Source organism: Wyeomyia smithii, chromosome 2 (genome assembly GCF_029784165.1).
Source record: "Wyeomyia smithii strain HCP4-BCI-WySm-NY-G18 chromosome 2, ASM2978416v1, whole genome shotgun sequence".
Classification (NCBI taxonomy): Eukaryota; Metazoa; Arthropoda; class Insecta; order Diptera; family Culicidae; genus Wyeomyia; species Wyeomyia smithii.
Genome location: NC_073695.1, coordinates 199,957,560 through 199,983,424, shown reverse-complemented (window position 1 = coordinate 199,983,424; position 25,865 = coordinate 199,957,560). Strand labels below are relative to the sequence as shown.

The window sequence follows — 25,865 nt, the reverse complement described above, 5'->3', positions numbered from 1 at the left end:
AATCGAATGATTCCAAAGGCCTGTCGGTATAACAAAATAACTTAAGTAAAACTCTAAGGAAAAAAAAAACAATGAGCAACTATTTTAAAAACAGACGTATAATCAGATTAATCAAAGGTTACTTAACACTTAAATGTTTACAACCTAACAATCCACCCTCCCTTGTAGGAGCCTTTGATCACTGCTTCCATTAGTTAGATATATTGTGGTACCAATCCACCCTCATTACGAATCAAACAAAAATTGGTATCGTAATGTTGAGCTGATTCTAATGTACAGAAAATATGCATTTGTAGATATACTTTTAAACAAAAATTTGAAACTATTAAGCGGCGACAAACTATTTCCTAGCACCACCAGAACTATAATGCAAACTTATTACTTCTTCCGATTGATTGATGATTTGATAAAAACTACAAAACACACACTTTTAAAACAACAACATCACCTTCCGAAATGTTCACCTTCCCTCTAGGCGTGGCGTCACCGACTCCAGGGACACTAGCAATATGAATCCACGCTCCAGGGAGCACGACGACAGCATACGCTCGTCAAAATACTATCGCAACGGGTAACTATCTGCACCTTTGAATGATTCTAGTACTTCGCGGCGCATTATCCTCTCAGGCACCATCACTGAGATCTAGCTTATATAGTTTGGTATCGGGGGCATCAGTATGGAACATGACAACCCCACTGGTTTGGGGTTGCGGTTTGGTGTGGGTAGCTTACTGCTTTATACCTTTAAGACTATCGTATCGGGAGCTAACTTTTGGTTCTAGAACGTTATTTACTAACGATGTCAGAATTTTTAACTTGTTTTCCATTCGTCTACCGTAGATCTAATGTGACGCCAAATGCACAGGAATCTGAGGATAGTGGAGTCAGTCTAAGTTACTCATTGGTGTCCAACGACGTAGCGCGGAGGATACAGCACTCTACTGGAGACATGACCGATATGATGGCAGAAAGGGATAACTACGATGATCAGATCACTGCGTACCGAGAAGACTCGAAAAAAGTGAAAAGTTTGAAGGATGATTTTAGGTAAAAGTTCAATCCATTGATGGCAATTACTAGCAACTATAACGTATTTTTTTCAGTGATCAATTTACTAGGATAACCTCGGTGGAACAACGGCGTAAATACAAGACTGAATTTGACAACGATTTTCAAGAATATCGTCGGCTACACGAAATCGTTGAACGAGTGTCGAGAAAGTTTGCTCAGCTGGAAGGAGATCTACAACAAGAGCGGCACAACGAGAGGCGATATAAGGTAAATCAGAATTTTTTGTAATCCTATTACTTTATAATGATTGTGTAATATTATCGCAACCAGGAAATACAAAGACAAATTATCAAGGAATACGATGAAAGCATAAAAGATATTCGGTTTCAAGAGACTAAGCAGAGGTATGGAATCAAAGTTAGAAACGGGATACCACAACCTAATTCATTATTGGTCTTTCCCCCAAAACTAGGTTCAACTATTTACACAACAAGCTTTCTCATATCAAGCACCTGGTGCACGATTATGATGTCGCCATTACCAACGGTTCGTGTCGGCCGCAGGAGAATTACTGACGATTATTGAAGCCTGTAAAACAGCATTCGTCTCAATTCGTATGTTGATGACACTAAAACCACACCCGCGCTAAACTTAGTGCACTGTACGCTGCGCTGTTCATCACTTGAATCCCCGCAATCCTCTTAGTAGTTATGCAACAAGGGGAAGTACTAGAACATCCGTTTCGGCAGTACAGTGCTGGTAAACTTGTGCTTCTATGGAAAACGACAGCGAAATGAAGAAAGCAGCAGCAGCAGAGCCACGAAAAGCGATTCTTTGTTACCTTATATTAAATATTTAGCAGTTAGTAGCAGTTGAGCCAGCAGCCAAGAAATCCTTAATCCAGAGCCAGGAGCAATCAGCCGGAAGGGAGAAAGCATTTTATAATGAGTGTGATTGAATCGTGCCACTTTCTCGTCCGCGGGATGAGCCTCCAAATCCAGCAATGAGTAGCAGTCATCAGCCTCTACATCGAAACAACGCAGCTACTCATGTGTAGAACCATAATGAAAATATCTTCATGTGAACGGGGGTGTTTGTTCAATTCCCCAGTTGCCGTTAGTCAATCTCGTCATATCGTCGTACTCGCGGTTTCTCGCAACAGCCAACGCTATACTTTCCTCCCACACAGACACACATACAAAATCCCGTCGTTATAAATAGTGGATCCAAAGGGATCGGCTTCATAATAACGACGCAGTTCACACTAATATCGTACCATTGGCAAGCTCGGAACCAAAACGGTACGGAATTTGAAACTTATTGAAGCAGCAGATGAACACCCCTTCCCCTTTCCACATAAAATGAAAGAACAGAAAATAATACACACATATATTAAAGAGAGTGAGAGACATTATCAAATCAATTGATTTCTAAGGATTTTTTTTTTTTTGAATTAATTGTAGGAGTTTATAAAACTTAACTAGTTAATTGAGAATGTTAGCAGAGATAAACAAAAGAAGAAAGAGAGAACCGGTTAGGTATCAACCTAAAGAAAACCCCAGAGCGAAAGAAAAAGTGAAACACTAGGTCGCCAAGAGAAATGACGTTATTCTAGTAGGATACTTGAATTAGTCTTTCTTAGTTTTCTCGTTTTATTTTTTTCTGTTTCTGTTTGAAATGAGCGAAGAGGATTTGTTCCCTTTTAATTGAAAAAACAAACACTAGCATAATGAATAGAACGCCAAACGAGAGAGGAAGCAGAGACAAGGATAATTCGAGGTGTGGAACAATAGTAGTGATATTCTTTTTGCTTTCTTCCACTCAAACCACATGCCAACATTTGTTAGGAAACAAAGAAAAAGTAAGCGGGAAGTTTCATTCTGAGAGATACTCGGAAGAGACTGGAAGAATCAGGAGAGACAGAGAGAGAGAAGGGTTAAGGAATTTATGGGTATTTAATTAATTTATTAGTTGATTAATTTAGGAAGTTCTAAAGAAGAAAACAAATTACAAAAGCAACGGTGTCCTGAGTGAGCGATCCGATTCCCATGCAGCCAAGCACTTGCTAATGCACACACATACACACAAGATTGACTTATACTGGCAAACAAGCGTATTCCCTCAAAGACTAATGGGTAAAGCGATTGTTAAAAAATAAGCCAAAAACAAGCACACAAACGAATAGAAATGCACACACGGATACAATCATCGATTGGTTAGACAACAAAAAATGAAACATTAGTGCCACAGAATTAGCAAAAAAATTGTTTGTCATTGACGGTGATCATTGATTGATCGTCATCTCTAAGAGAGATTACATAGGAAATGAGGACAAAAAGGGATAGTGTTGAGAGAATGAATCATTTTTCGGTTTTTAATTGTTTAGTAAATGTTTCCACTACGGCAAAAGAATATCGGGTATAGGAAATCTGTTCTAGACGGAAGGAAACAAAGTAATGGAACGATAGGATGGATTGAAACCAGGCGGGTGAGGGGAAGGCTGTCTACCCATCCGGGATGATCCTTCGTGGTTTTGCCCAGTGGGCTAGAGAAACGATTCAATTATGATAGCAAAGATAAGCGCCGTTTTGTTTGATGGTTTATGTTTAATTTGTTTTGAGTTCCGTACTAGAAGAGGATTTAGCGAGACGATTTGATGTTTTGGTTTTTATTTGATTTTTACCCCGTAGCCTATAATTTACTTATAATTTCGTAATTTATCGCTGGATGCTTGGAAAAGAAGGAGCCGTTAGTAGAGAGCAAAAAAGGAAGAAGAGTTCAAAAGCACATGCGTGCTAGACCTTAGGCGTTTCAGCAATTACAACGTTCCAGGATAGCTTAATTTGTAAATATGAGTATATCTAGTTATGGCAAGTGCAAGAAGAGAAATACTGGAATCATGATTGGTTGAGAGAATTGTACTTTCTTGAAAAAAAGCTACATGACTTGATCTTGATTGTGTTGCATAATATTGTTAGAAAAAATTTAATTTGGTCAAAAAATGGTTATGTTTATCACCTCATGGTTTTACCTTTCTTTAGTATTGCATTTGTTTAAGTCTGTGTGTTTTTGGAAAGTTGGTTATCGTTATCAAAATTAAATTTTTCGAAATTTTGTTTTGTTATTTTATGCTATCTTGAAACACAAACGATTAGTTTCATTTCAATCTCTTGCTATAGTTGCCACTTAAATTCATTTTCTCTCGGTCAATCAAAAAAAAAAAAAAACAATCCAAACATGCTTTAACAAAACGTCACGTCAATCAAATAACAGTCAAAAATCACAAGAACGTTGAAGTTGGAATATCTACTATCAAGCGAGGAAAATGGTGACTAAAAAAAGTACATACTTAAAGGTGAAAAAAAACGAAACCGAATTGCTTTAGGTTCTAAGATCATTACAACAAATCTCTATCGAAATATCAGACGAGGAAGTGAAATATCGTACAGGTGTAGGATTTTGTAGAAAATGTTGCGAGAAAATACACACAATGATAAGCAGAAGGAATAACCCATGCACGGATGATGTTATTGGGGAATTGAGAATAGTTTTTTTAATACTTTACCGCCTGCGGTCGCTATTTTGTTCGAAGTATACAATCGAAAGTGCTAACGAATCCATCGATTTTCTCATTAGTCAGAGTAAAGACAATAAGTTTTCCGTTCCGGCAAATACGGTTCATAAACTGCGGCACGATTCACTAGCGTCCATCATACGGGACGGTGACGTGTTCGTAAGGTATGCCGTAGCAGGTCGTACGGAAGATTCGATTGCAGAGTAGGAATGAAAGAACAGATTTTTAATTCCATCCACGTTTTTATAAGTAGATGAAAGAAATCAATGGCGGCCAATTATTGAGCTGAAGCCACAAATGTTTTCGTCCCATTTGAGTAGAAAACTATTTTCGTACAACACGATTACACAAACTGGCCACAATAAATTTTCTCAAGAGCTATCAACATCCGTCGTCATTAAATACATTTATTTCAGTTTTCGGAACTGTTTTATTTTTTTACTTCACTAAATAGCAATAGTAGCAAACCACTAAAGTTAATTAGGTAAGGCAGCGGCAGAGGCAGCTACCAGTCAATTTTAATCAGTTGGTTACAGGAATACCATCACACTTCACTATTAAAAGTGAATGCGAAAAAATGACAGCTTATTGAATAAAACCATCCAAATTGTAGTAGATATGATGTTCCACCCTTTTCTGTCGAATAGCTAAGAGTAGAGAAAAAAATTCACTATCAAATGTTGTAATTGCATTTATGATTGCCAAACAATCTTGTATTGTACTCCAAAAAAAATACAACAATTTTGCAATAAGTGCTACAATCGGTGTCAATATTATAAACTGTGTTTGCGAGCATTATTCTACATTTGTTTACTTTAGACTATTCGTGATTCCTTAGAATGCAACTTTCATGATATAGAAGTCACGAGCACACACAAACACACATACACAGTTATGCACACAGTAGGAACCGTCAAAATTGAAAAGTTACCTTCCAGAAAAAAAATGAAAATAGACTTTTAGTAACGAAAATAATAGAGTCCATCGAAGTAGAAGAAAATTGTAATGTAGTTTTACTGATTCTTCAATTAGATTCGTGGCAATGATTTTGTTAATAACAAAAAGCCAAATTCTTCGTGAATCCCAGACATTGTCCTCCAGATCTTCTGTATTTGTTACGTTTAATGTGTTCATGTTTGTTTTGTTGTCAAAATTTGTTTATATATTTTATTAGGTAAAAATTGGCCTACCGAGCAAAGTCAAACAAAATTTTTCTTCCCTTATGTTGTTTCCCTGTATTTGCGAAACGTATTGCAAAGTTTCTGGCAACTACATCATTCCCTTCCAGGTAGCGGTAGAATACTCCTTCAGCACGTAAAAATACACTTCCATGCTCGAGCTGTACTAGAAATAGGAGATTTCCACTGAAATGTTCTAATTTCATTTTTCGTCCAACGCGTCCAACAAATCGAACATTAACCGTTTATTTCGATGTTACTATTAGTGAAAAAGTGAAACTAAATTTTAAGAGACTGATATCAAACCAATACGTCGATAAGAGACAGTCGAAGATGCTTTATAGAAGTTTAGGGTGTCTTGGACTAAAAGAAACAAAACTTGGTAGAATTCAAACTACAATTACAACTAATCCTTCCCCGATAGTTCTTCTGCTCTACTTTTTCCTCTTCATCCCATCGATAAACAAAATTTGCTTGTTGAAGCCTTTGGCTTCTTCGGCACATATGATATAATTCTTTCCTGCGGTGGAAGCATGTAATTCGCAAATCAAAGGAAAATCAATTTAGAAACCTTTTCATGAGTGTTTTAGTAGAGTGCTGTAATCGAAGGAAAAAAAATTAAAGAAGTATTGTCTTCCGTTGGAATATTTCTACAAATGTTTTCTAGAAACATCGAAATGAGAGGCAGTTTTTCTTTTCTTTTTGTCAGAGGTGAAAACCATTCAAATATCAAATTACCAAATAAATATCAAATTGACCGACAGACAGTTGAGTCAACCTGACCAACGTAAAAACCAAGCGCATATTGTGAAAGGTAAAAAGCAGAAAGCTAACTTTAAATTATCATTCATGATCTATAATCGTAGCAGGATAATTAAAACAAATAGGTGAAGTGAAATAAGGTGAAACAACTCAACATCATTAATTAAATTGTAGTAGCGAAACTAAAATGAACAGTTGTATTAGTGGAACAAAATAAAAACAACAAATGAAATATGTGTCATTTAACTAGAGAGTTCTCTTAAATAGCTATTATTATAATTAAAATATCAACTCGAATTAAAGCAGCTTCTGAGCATTCAAATAGAAAAACTTTCTTGAATTCAAAAATCACACACACGCCGCATTATATAATAAAATTTACACACTTTTAAAAAGTCAAGTAGTGAAACGTAAATTTTAAAAGCTCATGTTAAAGAAGAGTAAACAAACAACAAAGAAAAACAAGAACCTTAAATTCCCCACCAAGTGAAATAGACTTAGAAGGCAAATCACATAACAAAACAGTAAAACAACACTAGATGTCGTTTGAGAAAACCCACAGTGAAACAATCTCTAGATGTTTCCCAATTGAATGCAATGGAAAATGAAACCTTAGGAAATATTCTCACTCTTTAAACTTAACACGAAACAATTCTGAACATTAAATATACAAAAATGAATCAATGTATCGAAGATAGATTAACAGCAACCAATGATACAACTTTGACCTTACCCCATTTCTGTAATCAAACAACAAGTTGATGATACAAGCCTGCAAAGCGACTGTAAATAATGCTTTTGTGATCCTGCAAACGATACATAGCTAATCTAATACCACATCTTAAACCAACAAACACACACACCTGATAATATTATTATAGAGATGCAACAAACAAAACAAAAAATAAGTATACAATTAAAAAAAAAGTACTGCAGTTACTAGATACAAGCTAAAAATATATATTTGCTCCTTTTTACTCTGCTATTTAGTAATATAAATATGAAACAAAAAAAGCACTCGTATAACTTGAAAAGCATACACATTTTCAATGGGTGGATGCGACGCTCGCACATTACACGAACGTGTCTGCCAAAACAACAGTTAAAAAAAAACAACGTAAGAAAATCGGGATCAGTTTTTATCACATGGAAAGCAGTGAAACCGAAAGACCCTTGTGGACCACAAGCAGAAGCCAACATTTATATTTTGTGTTAATTTTTCCTTATTTGTAACCTGGTTGTAAAAACAACAAAAGATATGCCAAAAATGATACAGATATATATTTTAACGCTCATTATAATAGTGCAGACAGAGTAACAGACACAGGCTCAATAGAAGGCAGATGGTGAATGATAAATTCTACAATCAAAATTTTAGTGATGTGCTGAATTATTCTCAAATTGCTATCAGATGCTTATCGGTTCAAATGAGCTATGATTATTTTGCTAAATCTGTTACAATTCAACCGCAAGATTTTTATAGCAGCCATTTCCATTTGCCATTTCTTGTAATCGGTTTGACACTTCATTGTAATTGAATTATTGGAAGCAAAATAATTATCAACCGAACGAACCATTGTTGTTTCAAATTTGGTATTCTGGCACATCACTACTTTTAATGTCATTACCGGTTCTGCTGTCTAAAATCCATATCGCTTTGAGATCCAATAGAGGAAACAAGACCTTTTCATAATTTTAAATTTTAAACCAATTCACTTACCCTCCAATCGTAAATTTTGTTCCATCCTTCTGTGTTTTTCAAGGTCAAAAGCCATTAGAAGCAATCCTTTGATTTGTGCCTTAAACCGTGTTGTTCCTGTTTTCCTATTTGCCTTGTTAGTTTGGTAGTAGTTTTGATTACAGAAAACAAAATCATAAACACATGCATCTCAAAAAAGCACAAATACACACACACACACATACACGAGAATGCAGAACGGAGCGTTTCTGGCAGAACCACACTTTAGAGCAGAGAAGAAAACAAAATAAAAGTTTTATGCATAGCAGAAAACCGTTAGAAGAAATAAAATGAAACAAATGATTGCCTTGTGAAAGTAACACATTTAAATGAAACAAACAGAAAACAAAACTGGAAACAAAGATATGCGACAGCAAGAAAAAAGTTTATATTTAACATAAATAATCTAGGAGAAAACTAAGCAAAAGGTAAACAAAACTGCTCACCTGTACATAAACTAAATCCATTGGAAAACACTAAACCTAAATACGAAGCTCACTGGTTTGAACAGGCTGGCCGAATTAACAGCACCGAATGGCAATTGAATGAAACAGCAATAAAAGGGATTTCGCTTCTCTCCGCTAGTAGCAGGTTTGGCTCTAGAGAGGAGGAGGAAACAGGGACCAACCTAATTGGCAGTAAATATTCATCGTAATCGAAGGCAAAACCTAACAGAATGAAGTTTTTGTTTTTCTATGCTATTCCCCAACACTAACCATAGTTTGGAGCGGGCTCCATTCATATCCTAATCAATTTTCGAAAAATTAAACAAGTTGAGAGGTAAACAAGATTTTTTTCTGTTGATTTTCTTTGTTTGATAAAAAGTATTGCTCCCGGGCATGTCTGTTTGGAACCGGTAACCAGTAAGTTTCGTACGGGCATAGTATGTTGAAACTGCAACAACAACAAAAAACAACAAATGGAACAACTTAAATAAGAAGTGTACTTGTCGTGTTATCGTAACCATAAACGCAATCGGAAGCAAAACCACATAAATGCGAACGAATCTTAGTTTCGCAAAAACCAATCTATAAGAACGCATAAGAAAGAGAAAGTAATTTTAGATGAACCTAAGTGGGGACAAATATGTACATATATATTTTGGCGTCGTAAAATTTTACGAGATCACTGGAGTTTTAAAACACGTTAGGAAAGAAAAAATGAAACAGCAGAAAAAGTGCGAACATCGAGCAGCACACATTATGACAAATGGTTGTGTTAATTTCCAAAAAAAAAAAAAACTGCAAACAACTAAAGCAAAACAGAGCTACTCTCTAAAAGGAGCAAACAATAACTCGAAATAATCGCTTTTTAGACAAGTTTTACCCCTTAATTCAGAAAAATACTTTTTTCATCGTACTGATTTGTGAGAGTGAAAAAAGAAAACTGTTCTAGGCAGGTAGAAACCGAACGGGAGTGAGAATCACTAGCATCTGTGCACCCCCTCTTTTTCGGACAGCGTCGAGAGCGTTCGCTAAACACACACACAGTGATGCGTTTTTCCTGGTTGTTTTACACTTAGTTAGGCATTAGTTTTCACAAGCAGCGAATTAGCGAAGACGAGATTAGTGAACCCAATGTAGGAGGAAAAATCAAATAAAAACCATCAAAAAAGTCGAACTACTAAATCAAATCGGATCGAGCTGAAGGGTTGGAAGAATTGTTATCAAAAGTTGAAAAGAACGGAGTAAGAAAAAAGGGAAACAAAAGTCGAAAAGCGTCGTCACCAAACGAAGAAAATTATGAGGAAAAAAACGAGAAATCACACATATTTATAAATATATGTTTGTTAAGATTTTTTTCACTGTAAATATGTTTATATCGTTTGATTATTAAGTAACGAGTAACTACGACAAGCAAATGTCTCTACACTAAAACGAAAAAAAAGAACTGCAAGCAAACTAAAAAGGTTTATTTAAAAAAAGCAACAAAAAAATCAAATAAGTTGAGATTTAAAGAAACTCACAAAAAAGGAAAAAAGAAGAGAGAATTTCTAGTGCGAACGTACATCTTCTCTGAAATGAAAGTCGGGGCGAAAATGGGAAAACAAACTCGTACCCAAAATGAAACACAGAGGGTGAAAGATACAGAGACAGAGAGAGAAAATGGAAAACTGAAACCCTCGAGAATACTTGATGACGACTCTATGCAATGAATTATCAAAACGGAATCGCCTTCCGTGCGGCTTTCGTGCGGCCATCCTCAGCAGGTGCTTGTTTGGGAACAGCAGAAAAAAAACGCAAGACCACGGGCGGTGCGTATCCTCTCCGGCAATGGGAGGTTTTCGTTCACGGGGCGGGGTGGAGCAAATGTCTTTTTTATCAGCATTTACTTGTGTACTTTTGTAGTAAAAAAAAAAACGAAGAACCACTTCTAACCAGAGGCGAATACGATTTTGGGTGATTGTTCCTGTGAGGATACTAGTATTAGTTCCCCTGTTTTTCCTAATGATGATGGTCAGAACGTTACCCTTTTCCACCCGAACCTTCCCAAGATGAGAGCAGGGTTAAAACAGCCATGCAGCGGAAATGTGCAATATTGCGAGCTTTCTTAACATTGCAATAAACAGAGCGAATGCAGAGCGTAAACGGATGAACGTTGGGTGGGATGAGGTTGTTTGTAGCGTAATAAACAAAATATCGAAACCAGTGTGCCAAGGAAAAAAAATCCTAGCAAAGCATGGTGTTTGTGGTGCTTTTGCGGGGGTTATTGAAAACTGGAACAGGAAGTGTTCCCTTGAGTTAAAATCAAAGCTCATGTTTTATGCATCTATTTACTTTCTATTGCTTCTCAAGTAAACGTAACTTATTGGAGGTTTGTTAAAATTTTTTGTAGATAGCTTAAAAAATTAATTTCTTGAACGAAGAGGCATGTACTCGGGTGTAAAAGAGGGATCTGTAGATGAACCCTGCGAAAGGTGAAAAGATTTAGCGTCGACCATCTCATAAGGGAGTAACTAAGTGAACGTTTGAAAAACAAATAAACAAACAGCGTAGATGTACTTAGCTGTGAGCCTGTACTATCGGGTGAATAAGCGAATTACGGCTAACTTCTTGAAGGTTAACATCATTGAAACGCTAATTTTACTTAAACAATAGTGGGTGTGAGATACTTACCCTTCATTAAACCACGCCTATTGTAAGCTTTGATACCACTCGTCGTATAGCGGACTGTTTCGGGGCTTAGTTACATTTACCACATCCATTGCAATGAAAATGATCATTCAAAATACCGTGACTTGCCAACTGAACAGCTTGATATTCCCATTCCGGAACCAATCGCTTCTGCCTTGCGGAATTTTAGAAAAGTCCAAATCAATTTGAAAAATGTTTTAGAGACACACAAACAATGTTACACTGACAAACGATAGCTAATTGTCAGGTTACTATAAAATTGTAAAAAAAAACAATAAAACGCCAGAAGACTGATTTAACAAAAATGTAGACATAACGGTAGTATACAGTCGGGAGGACTACATTTGCTGCTAAAACAAGTGATGAAACGATTAGCCACTATAGAACACTCGTCGGTACGTTCAAAGACCTCAACCAAGTGGGCTTTCTGTGAAGAGATGGACAAAAGGTACACATACACACAAACAAACTCAAACAAACAATGATCGAAATAAGCGTTTATTGTTCTGTTGTAAACCTCACTGAATACTGTTGACAAAAGCTCCGCCCCATCCCAGCCCCTCAGTACTGTATTTCGTAAAAGAAGCAGAACTCTGCGCCTACTTCGTCCGCACGTAAGTTCGCACTGAGCCTCAAATTCGGCTCTCGTCGTTCGTCGGAAATTCCTTCGTGTTCGTGGCCGCCTTACCGTCATCGGTTCGATAACAGTGTTATCGTTAACAATCGAACTCAGAAAAAAAGATATGATTACAATATTCCACAGTCACGGCAGCATACCCACACACACGCAAACAAAACTGTAAGATCAAAGTGATTGAGGCTTCTCTTCCAAAGCCACACACGCTCCTATTCGTAAGAGTAAAAGCGACACACTGTTGCCGCACCGCTTGAACCGGGACCGACCGGGGCACGATCGCCGAACGACAGAGGGCTTGGATATTTAATGAATACTTTAATTTAGCGTAAAGTTATCGCAAAATGAACACAATTTAACGAAAAAAAATTAATAAAAAAAATCTAAAGAATAAATCTTACTATTACGAGACAGAGAACGAGCATACAAGAAAAATGAAATAAAAATAATGATTACAAATAATTAAATGAGTAAGAATAAAAAGAATTGTGCATATTTTTGGTGTAATTGATATTATATAAATATTATATATACATATTATACATACATATTATGTAAAATTTGAAAAATAATAAAAAAAACTTTTTGTTATATATCATGCAGCATAAAAAATAGAAATATTTGTAGACTTTTTCAGTGACGTATGTATTTCCTGCTGGTTTTGGAAGAGTTTAGAGAGGGATCTCCAATCGTAGCTCAGAGAAAAAAAAAACAAAACTTTCGTTTCCGGTTTTTTTAGATTAGGAAATCGGTTAGCAGTTTCAGTTCCATCGATGTTTCGTTAGTAAGGACTGTTCTGATTCCAAGACTTCTCTAGAATGCCAATCGGAATCTAGATAGATAAAATTTCCATCGACATTACTCGCATGCCAAGGCTGAGAGGCGCCGATTGGACCATCTATTGAGTCGCAGCAATGGGACGATGCCAGGAAAATCCTCCGACCAGTATAGAACAAATGATAGAGCAAATCTTCTCTGCGGCCGGACCAGTGCGAAAGCAGGAAAAAATGCACTACATTGGCGGAGACGCAAAGCACTCCGGGCCACGAAGCGTCTTTTAAATGACCATCCGAAATTCCTGCCAAGAAACTATCAAAATAGCAAAACGAAAAAGCTGGGAAATTGTATCGACGAGATCAACCCCACACAAAGCGCAAGCGGCTTATGGTACAAGGTTAACGCTATAAACGGGAAAGGAAGAGCCAGAGGCTTGGCAATACAGCACGAACAATCCGTAACAGGAGCCTTGATAGCAGTAACCAATCTGCTAAGTAGATATTTCGCAATCTTCAGCGAGGTGAAAGATTACAGCCCGGAATTTGTTTGTAAAACCTGCGTGACAACTGATTCTATCACCAACGTCACCATACCTGCCGAGAGACGACAGACGAACTTGGTTTCGTCCTTTATTTTTTTAATTTCAGATGGAGGGGAAACCAAACGCCTGAGGTGACCAACCTCAGGGAGTGTGGGGTTGGTTTGAATCAGCGACCGGACCCACTAAACCCCCTCCTGTCTCCAGCCCATAATACTTCCTGGGACGACCGCTAAGTATTGCTTCGGGGAGCGGCTTTTATGCTTTGTGCAACCTCCTGGCTCTCTATCAAGGATTTGACTCTTCGATCAGTTTATTTATTAGCGAGTTTCATGATCATAAATTGAAAAGACTGAATGTTTTCAATATTGTTTTAAACATGCAGTGAGTAATAAATTGGTTTGACATAATTTAGATTTTCTCAATACAATTACTCCATCATCAATGTGCACTGCCCGCATGAAGAAAGACCTTCTACGCACAGTTACAGCGGGACATCAAGATTATCATCGGGGTTATGAACGCTCAAATCGAAATTGACCAATTGACCATCGAAGGGCGGTTTCTCTCGGACATCGCCAACATACGCACCTATCGAAGTGCGAACATTGACTCGGACCACTACTTAGTGGCGGTTTGTATGCGGTCAAAACTGTCCACTGTTTATCAGTCACGACAGAGCCGATACCCGCGGCTCAACATCAAATAGCCACGTAACCCGCGAACTGCCGAAGTCTGCGCAACTCCAACGGTAGAGGAGTTCGGCGCAGCTTCTCTCGAGGATGGCTGGATCATGATCGGCACGGCCACCAGGGAATCCGCGACGACGACACTAGGAATAGACGCGCCGAGAGGCAGAACCAACTGGTATGATTGGGGATGCGAGGCAGCGGTAACAGAGAAAAGCCAGACCTAGGTGAATTACTTGAGGGTAAGGACGAGAGAGAAACTGGAAGTACAGACGGACAAGGAACGATATGTCCACGATCCTAAGACGTAAAAAGTGCCAGCAGGAGGATCGAGACCATGAAGAGCTAAATCTATTCACTGGCAGAACTGGAACGAACCTGAGAGTGCCAGCAGTAGATGCCCAGGTATCAGCCCCGATCTCAAAGAAACTCCGCAATAGATTGGGAGGCTGAAGAACAACAAAGCTACCGGCAAACACGGCCTGCCGGGTGAGCTCTACAAACTTGGTAAAAAACACTTGCTAGAGCAATGCACTGGGTCATTTCCAAGATCTGGGAAGAGGAAAAACGCACGAAGGAGTAAAGCAGGGCGACAAGCTGGAGTGCTGCAACTATCGTGGCATCACGCTGATCAACGCTGCTTATAAAATACTCTCCCAAGTTCTATTCCAACGTCTAACACCTTTAACCAGAAGGTTCCTGGGGTAGTACCACGCGGGTTTCGCGGGACCCCGCGCAACCACGAACCAGGCATTTTCAATCCGACAGATTTTGCAAAAAATGTCGTTAGTACAATGCGTCCACGCATCACATTTTTATCGAGCTATGGCAGATCATGAACGAGAACGAGGATATTTTCCCTTATAAACTGATCAAGGCTACCATGAACCGTGTGATGTGTTACATGCGTGTTTCGCGGATACTCTCGAGTCCCTTGAGTCATGCCGAGGATTGAGATAAGGTGATGGACTTTCCTGTTTGCTTTTAAACATCACCCTCGAAGGTGTTATACTTAGAGCGGGCATCGACATAAGTGGTACGCTTTTCACGAAGCGGGTGCAGCTTAAAGGCTTCGCTGACGAAGTCATAGCACGAAACTTTGCGACGGTGGAGGAAACCTACACCAGACGACTAAAAGTGGAGGCTAAGCGTATTGAACCGTTGATCAATGTGTCAAAAATAAAGTATACGAAGGGAAGGGGCTCCAAGGAGAACAATAGTAGCCTCCCACGCCGGATCATCGCAGACGGCGATGAGCTTGAGGTGGGAAACGAGTTCGTGTACTTAAAATCGCTGGTGACCGCTGACAACAACACCAGTAAGGAGATCCGGGGACGCATTCATGCGGGAAATCGTGCCTACTTTGCACTTCGTAAGACGCTGAAATCCAATTGAGTGTGTCACCGTACGAAGCTGACGCTGTACAAAACACCAGTTAGACCGGTGGTCCTCTACGGGCTAGAGACGACAACACTGACTCAGGGGACCTTGGAGTTATCGAACGGAAGCTGCTGTTATCCATCTATGGTGGAGTACAGACTGAAGACGGAGAATGGCGCAGATGCATGAACCTCGCGCATGCGCTGCTAGGAGAGACCCCCATTGCACATCTTGGTAAAGTTAATAGATTGCGATGGGCCGGACAGTGTCCGGCGGACACGTCGGAAGGATATCGGACGACAACCCGGTTGAAACGACTCTTTTCAGTAACCCCTCCGGCACCAGAAACAAAGGAGCACAGTGTGCACAATGGTTTGATCAGTGAAAGTGATCGACTACTAATATGGCACCATACAGTCCAGAACCGAGTGGAGTGAAGACGACTTCTTGATACAGCACGAGCTACTCCGGCTCTAGCCTGCTAGGTAAGGTAAGGTATAATTCAGATTTCATAAATATTTTTTTTTATAACTTTCTAATGATGAATTTTGTGATTTTTGCTCAAAATTCTATATCGAAAATTTCCACTTTGTTAATTGAAAAATATCTAATGAAAATGATTTGTTTTGTGCAGTATTTCGAACAAATTTGCTTTTGACGCCAAAAAAATTCAAGCTATCATTGCACACTGCATTGTTCTTTTTTTCTACGTGCCGAAAACGATACGAAGTATGCTGATTCAGAAAATTGCATATTTTTTATGATTTGAATGTTTCGAATCACAAAACTATTACAAAAAAAGTCAAACTCAAACGAATTCGTCAAATTTTATTCTAATTTGTTTCTTCTACGAAGTTACATAAAATTTTCTGATCTACACACTTAACAAATTTCGCCGGCATTATTTGTGCCGAGATTTGGACAGCCTAGTGCTCATCCATCTCGGCTGAATTTATTTTACCGAGAATTTCGGGAAACCAGTATTTGACAGATGTTATTTTATGCCGAGAATCTCGGTACGCATTTTACTGCGCTTTCGGCAGATATAACCGAGAAGCGGCATACTAGTCTAACGACTTCTCGGTTATATAAGCTGAATGTTTCGGCACAATAGAGGCGATTTTCCAGCGGAATCCATTATTGAATGTTTACGGAATATTCAAGAGTTTCACGTGCTCCTCTTGCAGTTTCTGTTGAACAGCGTCCATTTCTCTTCGAGTTGCTTTTTCCGCTTAACGCTTGTTTGCACAGGCGTTACACGATTTTTACAAGTACACTATTGCCACTTCGCACGAATCTGTACTACACTTTTTTCGACTTCCGGTTTGAAAACACCTGTAGTTTACACAAATTTTAGCAAAACTTTTATCCGCTCAAGCTTAGTTTTTTTGTCGAAACCTCGGCGAATAATCTGACGACTTTCGGCAACCGGCTTTTTCTTGCTGAAATATCGTTTAGATCCCAAAGTTGCCGAGTAAACTCGGATATTTTTTTTCAGCCGAGCTCGAGATCCAAATTTTTCCAATTTTTTTTTTCGAAAACTGCAGAGCTCTAGCGTGTAAGAATAAAAAGTTGGTGTCGAAGCGTCATTTCTAAGGCCAAATCGCGAACTAAACTGAACGTCAAGTTGAAGTTCTTATTACACATCTTTCAAAATTTCAGAAAATAAAGATTTTTTGATGGACAATTTTTAGAAAAAATCATGGTTTGCTAATACTTGCTAACCTATGAGATATCTAATTCACAAAATAATGTTTTTTTTTCAAATTTTGTGTAATATTTTCACTTAAAAACTTCAAAAATTTCTGTACTCGGAAGAAAAAAAAATTTAAGAAATTAATTCGAGTGAACTCATAAAATTATCACAATAAAACGTGAAATTCAGACAAATTTTATAAAAACTCGTAGATCTCTGAAACTTGAAGAGTTAGAAATTTTATATATTCTGGAAAGTTTCATAGAATTTTGAGATCTACAACTTTGTCCGGAACCGCAAAGCTCTATAGTGTAACGGAAAGAAGTTGGCATCGCAACACCACCTTCGCGGCTCTAATTCAAACATCCAAAATGAAGCCCTAACTATACCAAGTAACTTTGTAGAAGATCGAAAACCGATTGTTCAAACCATGAGAAGGCTAATAATTTCCGCTAGATTCCATTCCTGGCCCAGTGTGCATTGAAGCTACAGAGCGTTTTCAAGTAATGTACTTATTTTTAAAAATGTCAAAAAACCCCAGGTTTAATTTTGGATTTAAATATACCTAAACACTTAAATATAATAGCAAGAAAGGAAAAATATTATTGTAGGATTACTGGCTGCTATCCGGATGGCTTCGATAGCGGTACGGCAGTCCAGTCCTACATCGACCGATGCATAAGCGGAGGAAAATTGGAAGGCTCCCTGGGCCAAATTACCAAATTACCACACTCTATTTTCTTGAACCGTGTATCACCATTTAAGTTAGCGTAACCAAAAAAAAAAAGGCGGTGGATATACTTAAACAGAGTTAAATAATTAAACGTTTATTCTAATTCATAATTATATTTTTAGACTAATGAAATTATATCAATTGTGACGCGTTAGCCAGCGTCTTTTGTTGGCGACAATCTGCTCCCGAACTGACCAGATTGATTGTGCTCTGGACCCATTTACTCCAATCTCCGCTTCTCCTTGTGAAGTTGCCCAGCTCCCATGCCAGTGATAGTATGAGAGTGCCACTCACGCTCTTATCGTGGCCGTCTGCTATCTTTCGGATTCAAATGAAGATGACAATAGATCAGCCGTACGCTGCCAGTAAGTGCCGAGATCCCGCCAGCCTTCTCGCCCGTCGCTATCAGCCAGCCACTCGCTAGGAGAGAATATCATTGGGTAGTGTGAAGTTGTGCAGTGGATCAAGCTGCGATCCAGGGTTGTATGCTCGGGTGGTTAGTGATACTCTCGTACAATTATGGAACAGCTGATGTGAAATTTTTTTTTGGCTGACCTGCGATACTCCACTAAGCGATCAAGGGATAGCACAACTAGTGTATCCAGCTTTATGAAAAAAATGTCTTAAAAAACAAATTGAGTAAAACCGTCCTAAGCGTAAATCCAGGGAACGCCTCTATTAAATAGGAATGAGTAAAACAGAAAAAAAATGAGTTAGTATAGTGTTCATAAATCGATGTGTGCAATGTTTGTAAACATTGCGTTGAAGAAATTTACGTTGCACCTTCGTATATAGTTGATAGCAATGTCGAACAGTCTAGCTTTGTATTGGTTTCAGTATGTACCATTATCAGTGTTTAATCCTAATATTAAACCTCCTATCAGAAGCAGAATAACCACTAGGAAATAAGTGTTACTATATGAGCCAAGTTAAAAGAAACCACTAGGGAAGTAATACGAATAGTATTTTGTTATAATAGGAAAAAGGTAAAAAACGTTGATGTGAAGGTTGTGAGCGATGATCTTTAGTTTCTCAATGCATATTTTGTTGAACTCTAGTGCGATCAGAAGTAAGGTGTCTATTGCACCGATCGCTGTTGTGAACAAGTAGTACTAGGTACTCTGTTTTTATTGTGCATACAAAAATGGTAGATTCTGCAGTTTGTTTAAGATGGATAATTTTTTCGATGCTTATCACGCTCCTGGGTGCAGGTAGGCTAACTGGAAAAAGGTGCAATCTAAAATTGTTGCATTTTGAAGCTAAAACATCTTCGTGTCAATCTTGAATTTTTTAATTATTGCGCAAAACGTAAAAAACAAACAACGGGAACAAATCCATTTAAGCGAGTTGACCTTGCAGTGTGAGTAAGTCAGAGATCGACGTCGAAGGAATGTGTGACAACGAAAGGCAAGTTACAGAGTTTAACGGTAATAATACCAAAACCAACATGGCGACAGCATTATGCATCACAACCAAGAGAATCAATGTCTAATTGGGCAGAAAAGTTCGTACTGACATGCTGCAAAATGGTCCGCACAACCAAGAAGCATACATTGGAGTTCAAGATAAAGATACTGCCCCCATTATACGCCTGCCATCTGTACAACGCTCTTGTTGAAAAAACCGGGTTCGAGCATAATTTTTCACAACTGGTAAAGCTTTATTACATCGTACGCATTCTTGAAGCCTGTACGCATCAACTGAAAAATAAAAAGTTATTTCAGAAATTTTCGGCATTATTGTCAAGGAGTCTGGTGAACGAGATCTCAAGGTTTTATTAATTGCAGATCAGTTTATTTGTTTATTTTGTTTAACAGATTGAGAAATGTATTACAGAAGTTTCGATGAGGAACTTGTATCATTTGGAATACATGTCCTAGTCGAGTCGACTCGACTGCATTATGCTTCAAGGATATTTGCTTTTCATATCTGCACATTTTCTTGCTTTGCAGGTGATGCCCCGATTGTCTTCCCTCAGGACGATCACGAGACACTGGCCAGCCGTTTCGAGCTGGACATGGACGATCTGGAGTACGAGCGAGACAACGAGGGCGACTCGCTGGTGCCGCAGTTGGCGATACCGCGTGACCGTCATGACGATTACGTGCGTCTCCCGGACAAGACCGGACAGTTCGAAGTAGTCTCACGCATGAGCGTTCTGGACAGTCGCAAAAACAGCAGCAACTACGACGCCGCATCGTACGTCAAATTTCGCTTCTACGCCCGGTCGAACAACTATCAGCCGGTGGAGCTGAAATTCAATGAAATTCAGTTCTTGCCCGATCACCACGGTTTCAAAATGGCTCTGCCGACGAAAATTCTCATTCACGGTTGGTTGGGTAACCCTGAGTCAGAGGTCATAGAACCATTAGCGCTTGAATTTCTAGAGTTGGGGGACGTTAATGTGTTGGCAGTAGATTGGGAAGAAGGCGCACGTACCCTACTCTATCCGGTCGCCAGATATCGAGTTCCGAAGGTGGCTGAGGTAGTAGCAGCTGTCGTTGAGAGTCTGTTTGAATTTGGACAAACCCCAGACCAAATTGGAATGGTAGGACATAGCTTGGGGGCCCACATAGCCGGTATGGCAGGAAAGCAGTTAAAACGGAAAGTTGCCTTCATAATCGGTTTGGATCCGGCTTCACCCTTGTTTCGCTTCAAGAAGCACATGGAAAGATTATCTGCTAATGATGCCCAGTACGTGGAGGTTATTCACACAAACGGAAAGGCGCTAGGATTTTTCAAAAACATTGGCATCGCCGACTTTTATCCGAACGGAGGAACTTCACAGCCGGGATGCGGTTGGAGTTTAACTTGCAGCCACGAACGTGCGGTTCACTACTTCAAAGAGTCGCTGCGGACCAGAAATTATTTTGCAAACCGATGCGCTGATGTCGAAAACTTGAGTGCCGAGTGCTCACTGGGGCGGGCGGCACTCGGGGGTTCTGATGAAATCAGACGTGCGAGTAAAAAACCAAGCGGAGTTTACTATGTGTTGACGGCAGCGACTAAACCTTTCTTAAGAAGTAACACTATAGAATGAGGAATACGAAATTACGAAGGGAGAAATGTCATCACTTTTCTGAAGAGTTAATTTTCAAAATTTAGGAAAAAAGGTGAATATAATAATTCGTACTGAGATAACATCAAACTTAGACACAAAACACAATCGCTAAAATACACTTATTTTACTGTCCGTGGGTGAACGACATGATTGTATCCTTGATAATCTCCGAGCACTCCTCCAGCTGCTGCTCGTTAATCGTGAGTGGCGGTGCGAAACGGATAATGTCCCCATGGGTTGGTTTCGCAATCAGACCGTTGTCTTTCAGCCGCAAGCAAACATCCCAAGCGTCGACACCGGAGCTGATGACGATGGCATTTAGCAGACCTTTGCCTCGGACGACCGAAACAACATCCTTGGGAAGTTCCGACAGCGAATCACGTAGTTTTTTGCCCATTCGGTCAGCGTTTTCGGCTAACTTTTCGTCAACCAAAACCTGCAGGGCTGCCAGTGCTACCTTGCAACCTAGTGGATTTCCGCCGTAGGTAGATCCATGCTCACCAGGCTTGATGCACAGCATCACGTCGTCGTTTGCTAGTACAGCGGATACGGGATACAGTCCACCGGAAAGAGCTTTTCCCAAAATCAAAATATCTGGTTTGACGTCTTCATGATCTACTGCTAACATGCGTCCGGTCCGGGCGAGACCAGTTTGGACTTCGTCGGCAATGAACAGAACGTTGTACTTTGTGCATAATTCACGAACCTTTCTCAAATAACCCTCATCTGGCACAACAACTCCAGCCTCCCCCTGGATCGGTTCAACCATGAATGCACACACGTTCGGATCCTGCAGGGCTTTCTCCAAAGCAACGGTGTCGTTGTACGGAACGAGTTCGAATCCGGGCATGAACGGACCGAAACCTTCGAAACTCGAGGGGTCATTCGATGCCGAAACGGCCGCTAACGTTCGGCCCCAGAAGTTACCCTCGGCGAAGATGATCTTCGCCTTGTTGTTCGGTACTTTCTTCACCTTGTAAGCCCACTTGCGTGCAAGCTTGCATGCCGTTTCACCCCCTTCGACGCCGGTGTTCATGGGCAGCACTTTGTCGTAGCCGAACATGGCTGTGATGTACTCCTCGTACTCGCCCAGAACGTTTGAGTAGAATGCTCTGAAAAAAAAAGAATGACAATAAGGTTTTGAGTTTTTTTGAGCGTTCCTTTCCTACAAAGTTTTCGCCAGGAAGCTACAAGTAAGAACACAAAATGGTCGAAACTGGAGCTGATGAGTGCTCTCACACTCAATGTATGAGAACATGTTTTTCAGTCGGGTCTACTATTGTTTTATGTTCACAATTCAACAATGTATTCAACTCAACAATATAACTCGTTTCAAAGAAAAAATCTTATTTTTTTAAACGTTTACTTTTCAAAACTACTGACTTAAGATTTTTTCATTACGTAGATAGCTTGTTCAAGAATACATTCAGGCGTTTTTAGCAGGATTGATGAATATCTCTAAAGATTACAGTGGTCAAGACAGGTGCGGTCTTAAAGCTCAAACTATAAAAAAAGAAAGATTAAAGCTATCTAGGATTACGTGGGGGGTTACGTGAAATTTCGGTTTTCGAATTTTTTTTTGATGCCAAATGACTTAAAAACGCATGAAACGTCGAGAATTGGTGTCATCTGAAAAATTTTTTTTTTGCAAAAATTTACTCTCTGGGACTGGTCGTTTTTTCAATTGTGGAAGGCGGAGTTCAAAATGTTTAGAATTTATCTTTTGAAATTGATCACTAATCTTTCGAAATAGCTTGTATAATGATATACACTATAACTAGCATCGAATACATTATGCTTCATTAGGGTGGTTCATTTATTCGACATAGGGTGGTTCATAATATTGTGTAAAAATGAGTATAAAATAAAAAAAAATACTTTTCACTGAATATCACTGAATTCCTGAAAATATAATATTTGTTATGAGCAAGATCGCGCCAAATGACCTATGGTCGAATATCGACCATTTTTGATTTGAATGAAACTTTGCACACGTGTTTGGCTTAGCAAACTGAGCATTTTTCACAGATGGAGAGATTTTTTACACCCATGAGTTACATTCTAAAAGGGCGTATGCCTTTTGGCATAGATTTTATTCGAAACATTGTAGCTCAGAAACCGTTGGTTGTATAGAAAAACGGTCTGAGAATGAGTTGTAGGGAATTAAAAATGCACCATAAAAAAAATATACACTGTACAAAAAAAATTTTTTTTGATCAAAAAAAAAATTAAAAATAAACATTAAATTTAAATTAAAAAAAAAAGAGTTGAATTTTTTTTTATGATTTTTAAAGAAACTTGACGTTAATACGCAACTTTTAAAAAAAGTCCAGGATGGAGCAAAGAAAAATAATTTTTTTATGGTAGATAAATTTTTTTATAAAAATTCTAATTTAAACATTTTTCAAAATATTTGTATTCTGATATTTTTAAAAGATGCAGAGAGTTATTTTGAATCAAAAAGCTCTTGGTAGTAAACATTCTAAAGGCATCGGTTTTCGAGTTATTTTTAATTCAAGCTCGAAAAGTTATTAATATTTCGGAAAATACACGTTTTTCTTAATTTGTCCATGGTTCTCCAGCAAAAACCATACGTTCATTGGAATGCTTGATCAAAAATATACAATTCAGTCTTTGACAACAAAACGATTGGATAAATAACTCAAGCGCTAAATAGCCTACTTACACGTTCCCCCTTGCCGAATGTTTTATAAAAAAATATGTTTGTCGTGCAACACTACCTACTTGTTTACTAATAGGGGTAAACAGGGTAAGACCGCCCACCGTAGTTTTACTACCAAGTTATAAAATAATTGAAAAATTTCTTTAACGTGTCTATTACAGTATAATTACATAACATTTTGCACGTTTTTCTGTTTTGATAGTGCGCGAACGGTCGCAGAAATAAAAAAAACCTTTCAGCTGGCAACCAGTCAATGCGCTATTGTTTTGCGGCAACGGGACTTAAGGTTTTTCAGTCTAAAAATCAATTGTTTTGTTCGTGAAAATACGTTTAATCGCTTGCCTGAGTCTATCTTCTTTCGGAAATATCGAAGGCCATGAGTAATCTTGTAAATTTTGACTACTTTTTCGGTCAAATATGAAAATGTTCCACTGGGGGTAAAGTCGCCCACTATACAAGGGGTAAAACCGCCACGTATACAACTGCTTGTTGTTTTACTTCAAGACCCAAATGCCTCGACACTACAAAGGGAATATTTACAGGATCAGTAAAGCAACTTCAAGCCACATAAGACATCGATGTTAATCGACCATTTTCGATTTGGTTGAAGCTTTTCTAGTAATATATTTTAACAAGACTTATTTTTGAAAAAAGTAAACCTGTTTGAAAATGGTGTTAATGAACCAAAATAATTTTAGAGCCATTCTGTGCCGAACACGCATCAGTATCGGACGTGTGATCGGTGATCGCTCCGATAGAATATAAAACAAAAGACGTGTGAACAAGTGTTGGCATTGTTTGCCTGGTCGAGTGAAATAAATCCGGGTTCAAGGTCGCGCCTTTGTGCAACTGTTTCGCATCGTGACTACCAGCTGGTGCGTAAGCCGATTTGGCTGCTGGCTGAATTGTGCTACAGCAGTGGACGAGACACAAAAGAGGAATAAGAAGAAGCCATCAGTTGACAGTGAGTTGTATCGCTGTGTGGAGTGATCTCACACCTGGCTCGCTGCTGGTGGCTGTTTGGTGCTGCTGTATTGGTGCTGCTGGCTGTAACGGCTGCAACTTCGAACGATCGGACAACCAACCTTACTGGAAGGGAGAAGTAAAAAGGTACGTGCTCTTGTCGGCGCTAGTGCGCTAGACTTAGCGGGATGGATGTAGATCCCTCGCCTCCCGCGCCACCATCCCCGAACCCCTCTGACCCTGACCCTTCTGTAACCCCCTCCCCTGTTCATTCTTCAGTCCCCCCTCGCCCCATGCTTTACCCAGACGGAGCCCAGGGCAGCTATACTCTCTATTTTCGGCCAAAGGCGGGACCGAAATCGAAACAGACCTGACGAAGGAGTACAAGGGCGTGACCGAAATTTCCAAGGTCCGGCCTAACAAGCTCCGTGTCGTGGTCAGTAACCTGAAAGAGGCCAACGACATAGCTTGCTCTGAGCTCTTCACACGCGAGTATCGCGTTTACATACCCGTACGAGACGTGGAGATCGACGGTGTCATAACCGATTCGAGTCTGTCCGTCGAGTGTATACTGGAAAGTGCCAAAGGGTGCTTTAAAAACAAAACATGTCCCGATGTAAAGGTGCTCGACTGCAAGCAATTGCGGTCAGCATCGATCATCGGTGGCAAAACAGTATACACCCCGTCAGACTCGTTTCGAGTTACGTTCGCCGGGTCAGCGCTACCAAGCCACGTCTCGATCCACCGGGTTCGTCTCCCTGTGCGATTATATGTGCCTCGCGTCATGAACTGCCTGAATTGTAAGCAGTTAGGCCACACCGCCGCCTACTGCTGCAATAAGGCACGTTGTGGCAAGTGTGGGGAGAATCATGCGGATGATTCCTGCAGTAAAAATGCTGAAAATGCATTCACTGTGGGGAGAGTCAGCATGAGCTCTCGACATGTGCGGTGTACATGCAGCGCAGGGATAAAATAAAGAGGTCTCTCAAAGAGCGTTCGAAGCGTTCTTACGCTGAGATGCTGAAGAAGACCGTTACCACTTCTCCCATTACATCAAACCCTTATGATCTGTTGTCCTCTGATGAAACCGATTCTGACGATTCACCAGCGGGAACATCTTACGCCAATCCTGGGGAGTATAGAAAGAGGAAAAATATTTCCTCTCCTAAACTTCCCAGAAAAGGTCCTAAGATTTCTCAAAGTGAAATGAAAGTTACAAGCAAACCAAACAGTGCTGCGGAAAAACCTCCTGGGCTTGCAAATTTAAAGTCCCAGAAGGAGTTCCCAGCACTGCCAGGAACATCTAAAACCCCA

The 25,865-nt window shown here is 39.4% G+C and overlaps 3 protein-coding genes across 11 annotated transcripts in view; 2 read left to right on the top strand and 1 right to left on the bottom strand.

Moving 5' to 3' along the window:
• LOC129725776 (RNA polymerase II elongation factor Ell) overlaps window positions 1-4,241 on the top strand; it is a 196,365-nt gene extending 192,124 nt beyond the window's left edge. For 8 of the 9 annotated variants that reach the window (XM_055681964.1, XM_055681961.1, XM_055681962.1 and 5 more), the window contains exons 8-12: window positions 476-571; window positions 841-1,047; window positions 1,104-1,278; window positions 1,342-1,415; window positions 1,484-4,241. In XM_055681964.1, the coding sequence (XP_055537939.1) occupies window positions 476-571; window positions 841-1,047; window positions 1,104-1,278; window positions 1,342-1,415; window positions 1,484-1,586 (655 nt within the window). In that variant the 3' untranslated portion in view covers window positions 1,587-4,241. The remainder of the gene's footprint in view (window positions 1-475; window positions 572-840; window positions 1,048-1,103; window positions 1,279-1,341; window positions 1,416-1,483) is intronic. The other variant, XM_055681968.1, reaches the window with a different exon arrangement.
• A 14,641-nt stretch (window positions 4,242-18,882) lies between these two features.
• Window positions 18,883-21,010, top strand: LOC129722489 (lipase member H-A-like). Its single transcript, XM_055675939.1, has 2 exons — window positions 18,883-19,055; window positions 19,797-21,010. The coding sequence occupies exons 1-2, from the start codon at window positions 18,989-18,991 to the stop codon at window positions 20,882-20,884; spliced, it is 1,155 nt and encodes a 384-aa protein (XP_055531914.1). The 5' UTR covers window positions 18,883-18,988; the 3' UTR covers window positions 20,885-21,010.
• LOC129722488 (ornithine aminotransferase, mitochondrial) overlaps window positions 20,945-25,865 on the bottom strand; it is a 35,070-nt gene continuing 30,149 nt past the window's right edge. Inside the window, exon 3 of the mRNA XM_055675938.1 lies at window positions 20,945-22,017. Within this exon, the coding sequence (XP_055531913.1) occupies window positions 21,030-22,017 (988 nt within the window). The 3' untranslated portion in view covers window positions 20,945-21,029. The remainder of the gene's footprint in view (window positions 22,018-25,865) is intronic.

Bases quoted from the DNA above. Each gene is read 5' to 3' on its own strand.
- LOC129722489 (XM_055675939.1), top strand. From the start codon at position 18,989: ATGGTAGATTCTGCAGTTTGTTTAAGATGGATAATTTTTTCGATGCTT. The intron at 19,056-19,796 runs GTAGGCTAACTG...CTTGCTTTGCAG, and splicing joins TATCACGCTCCTGGGTGCAG to GTGATGCCCCGATTGTCTTC.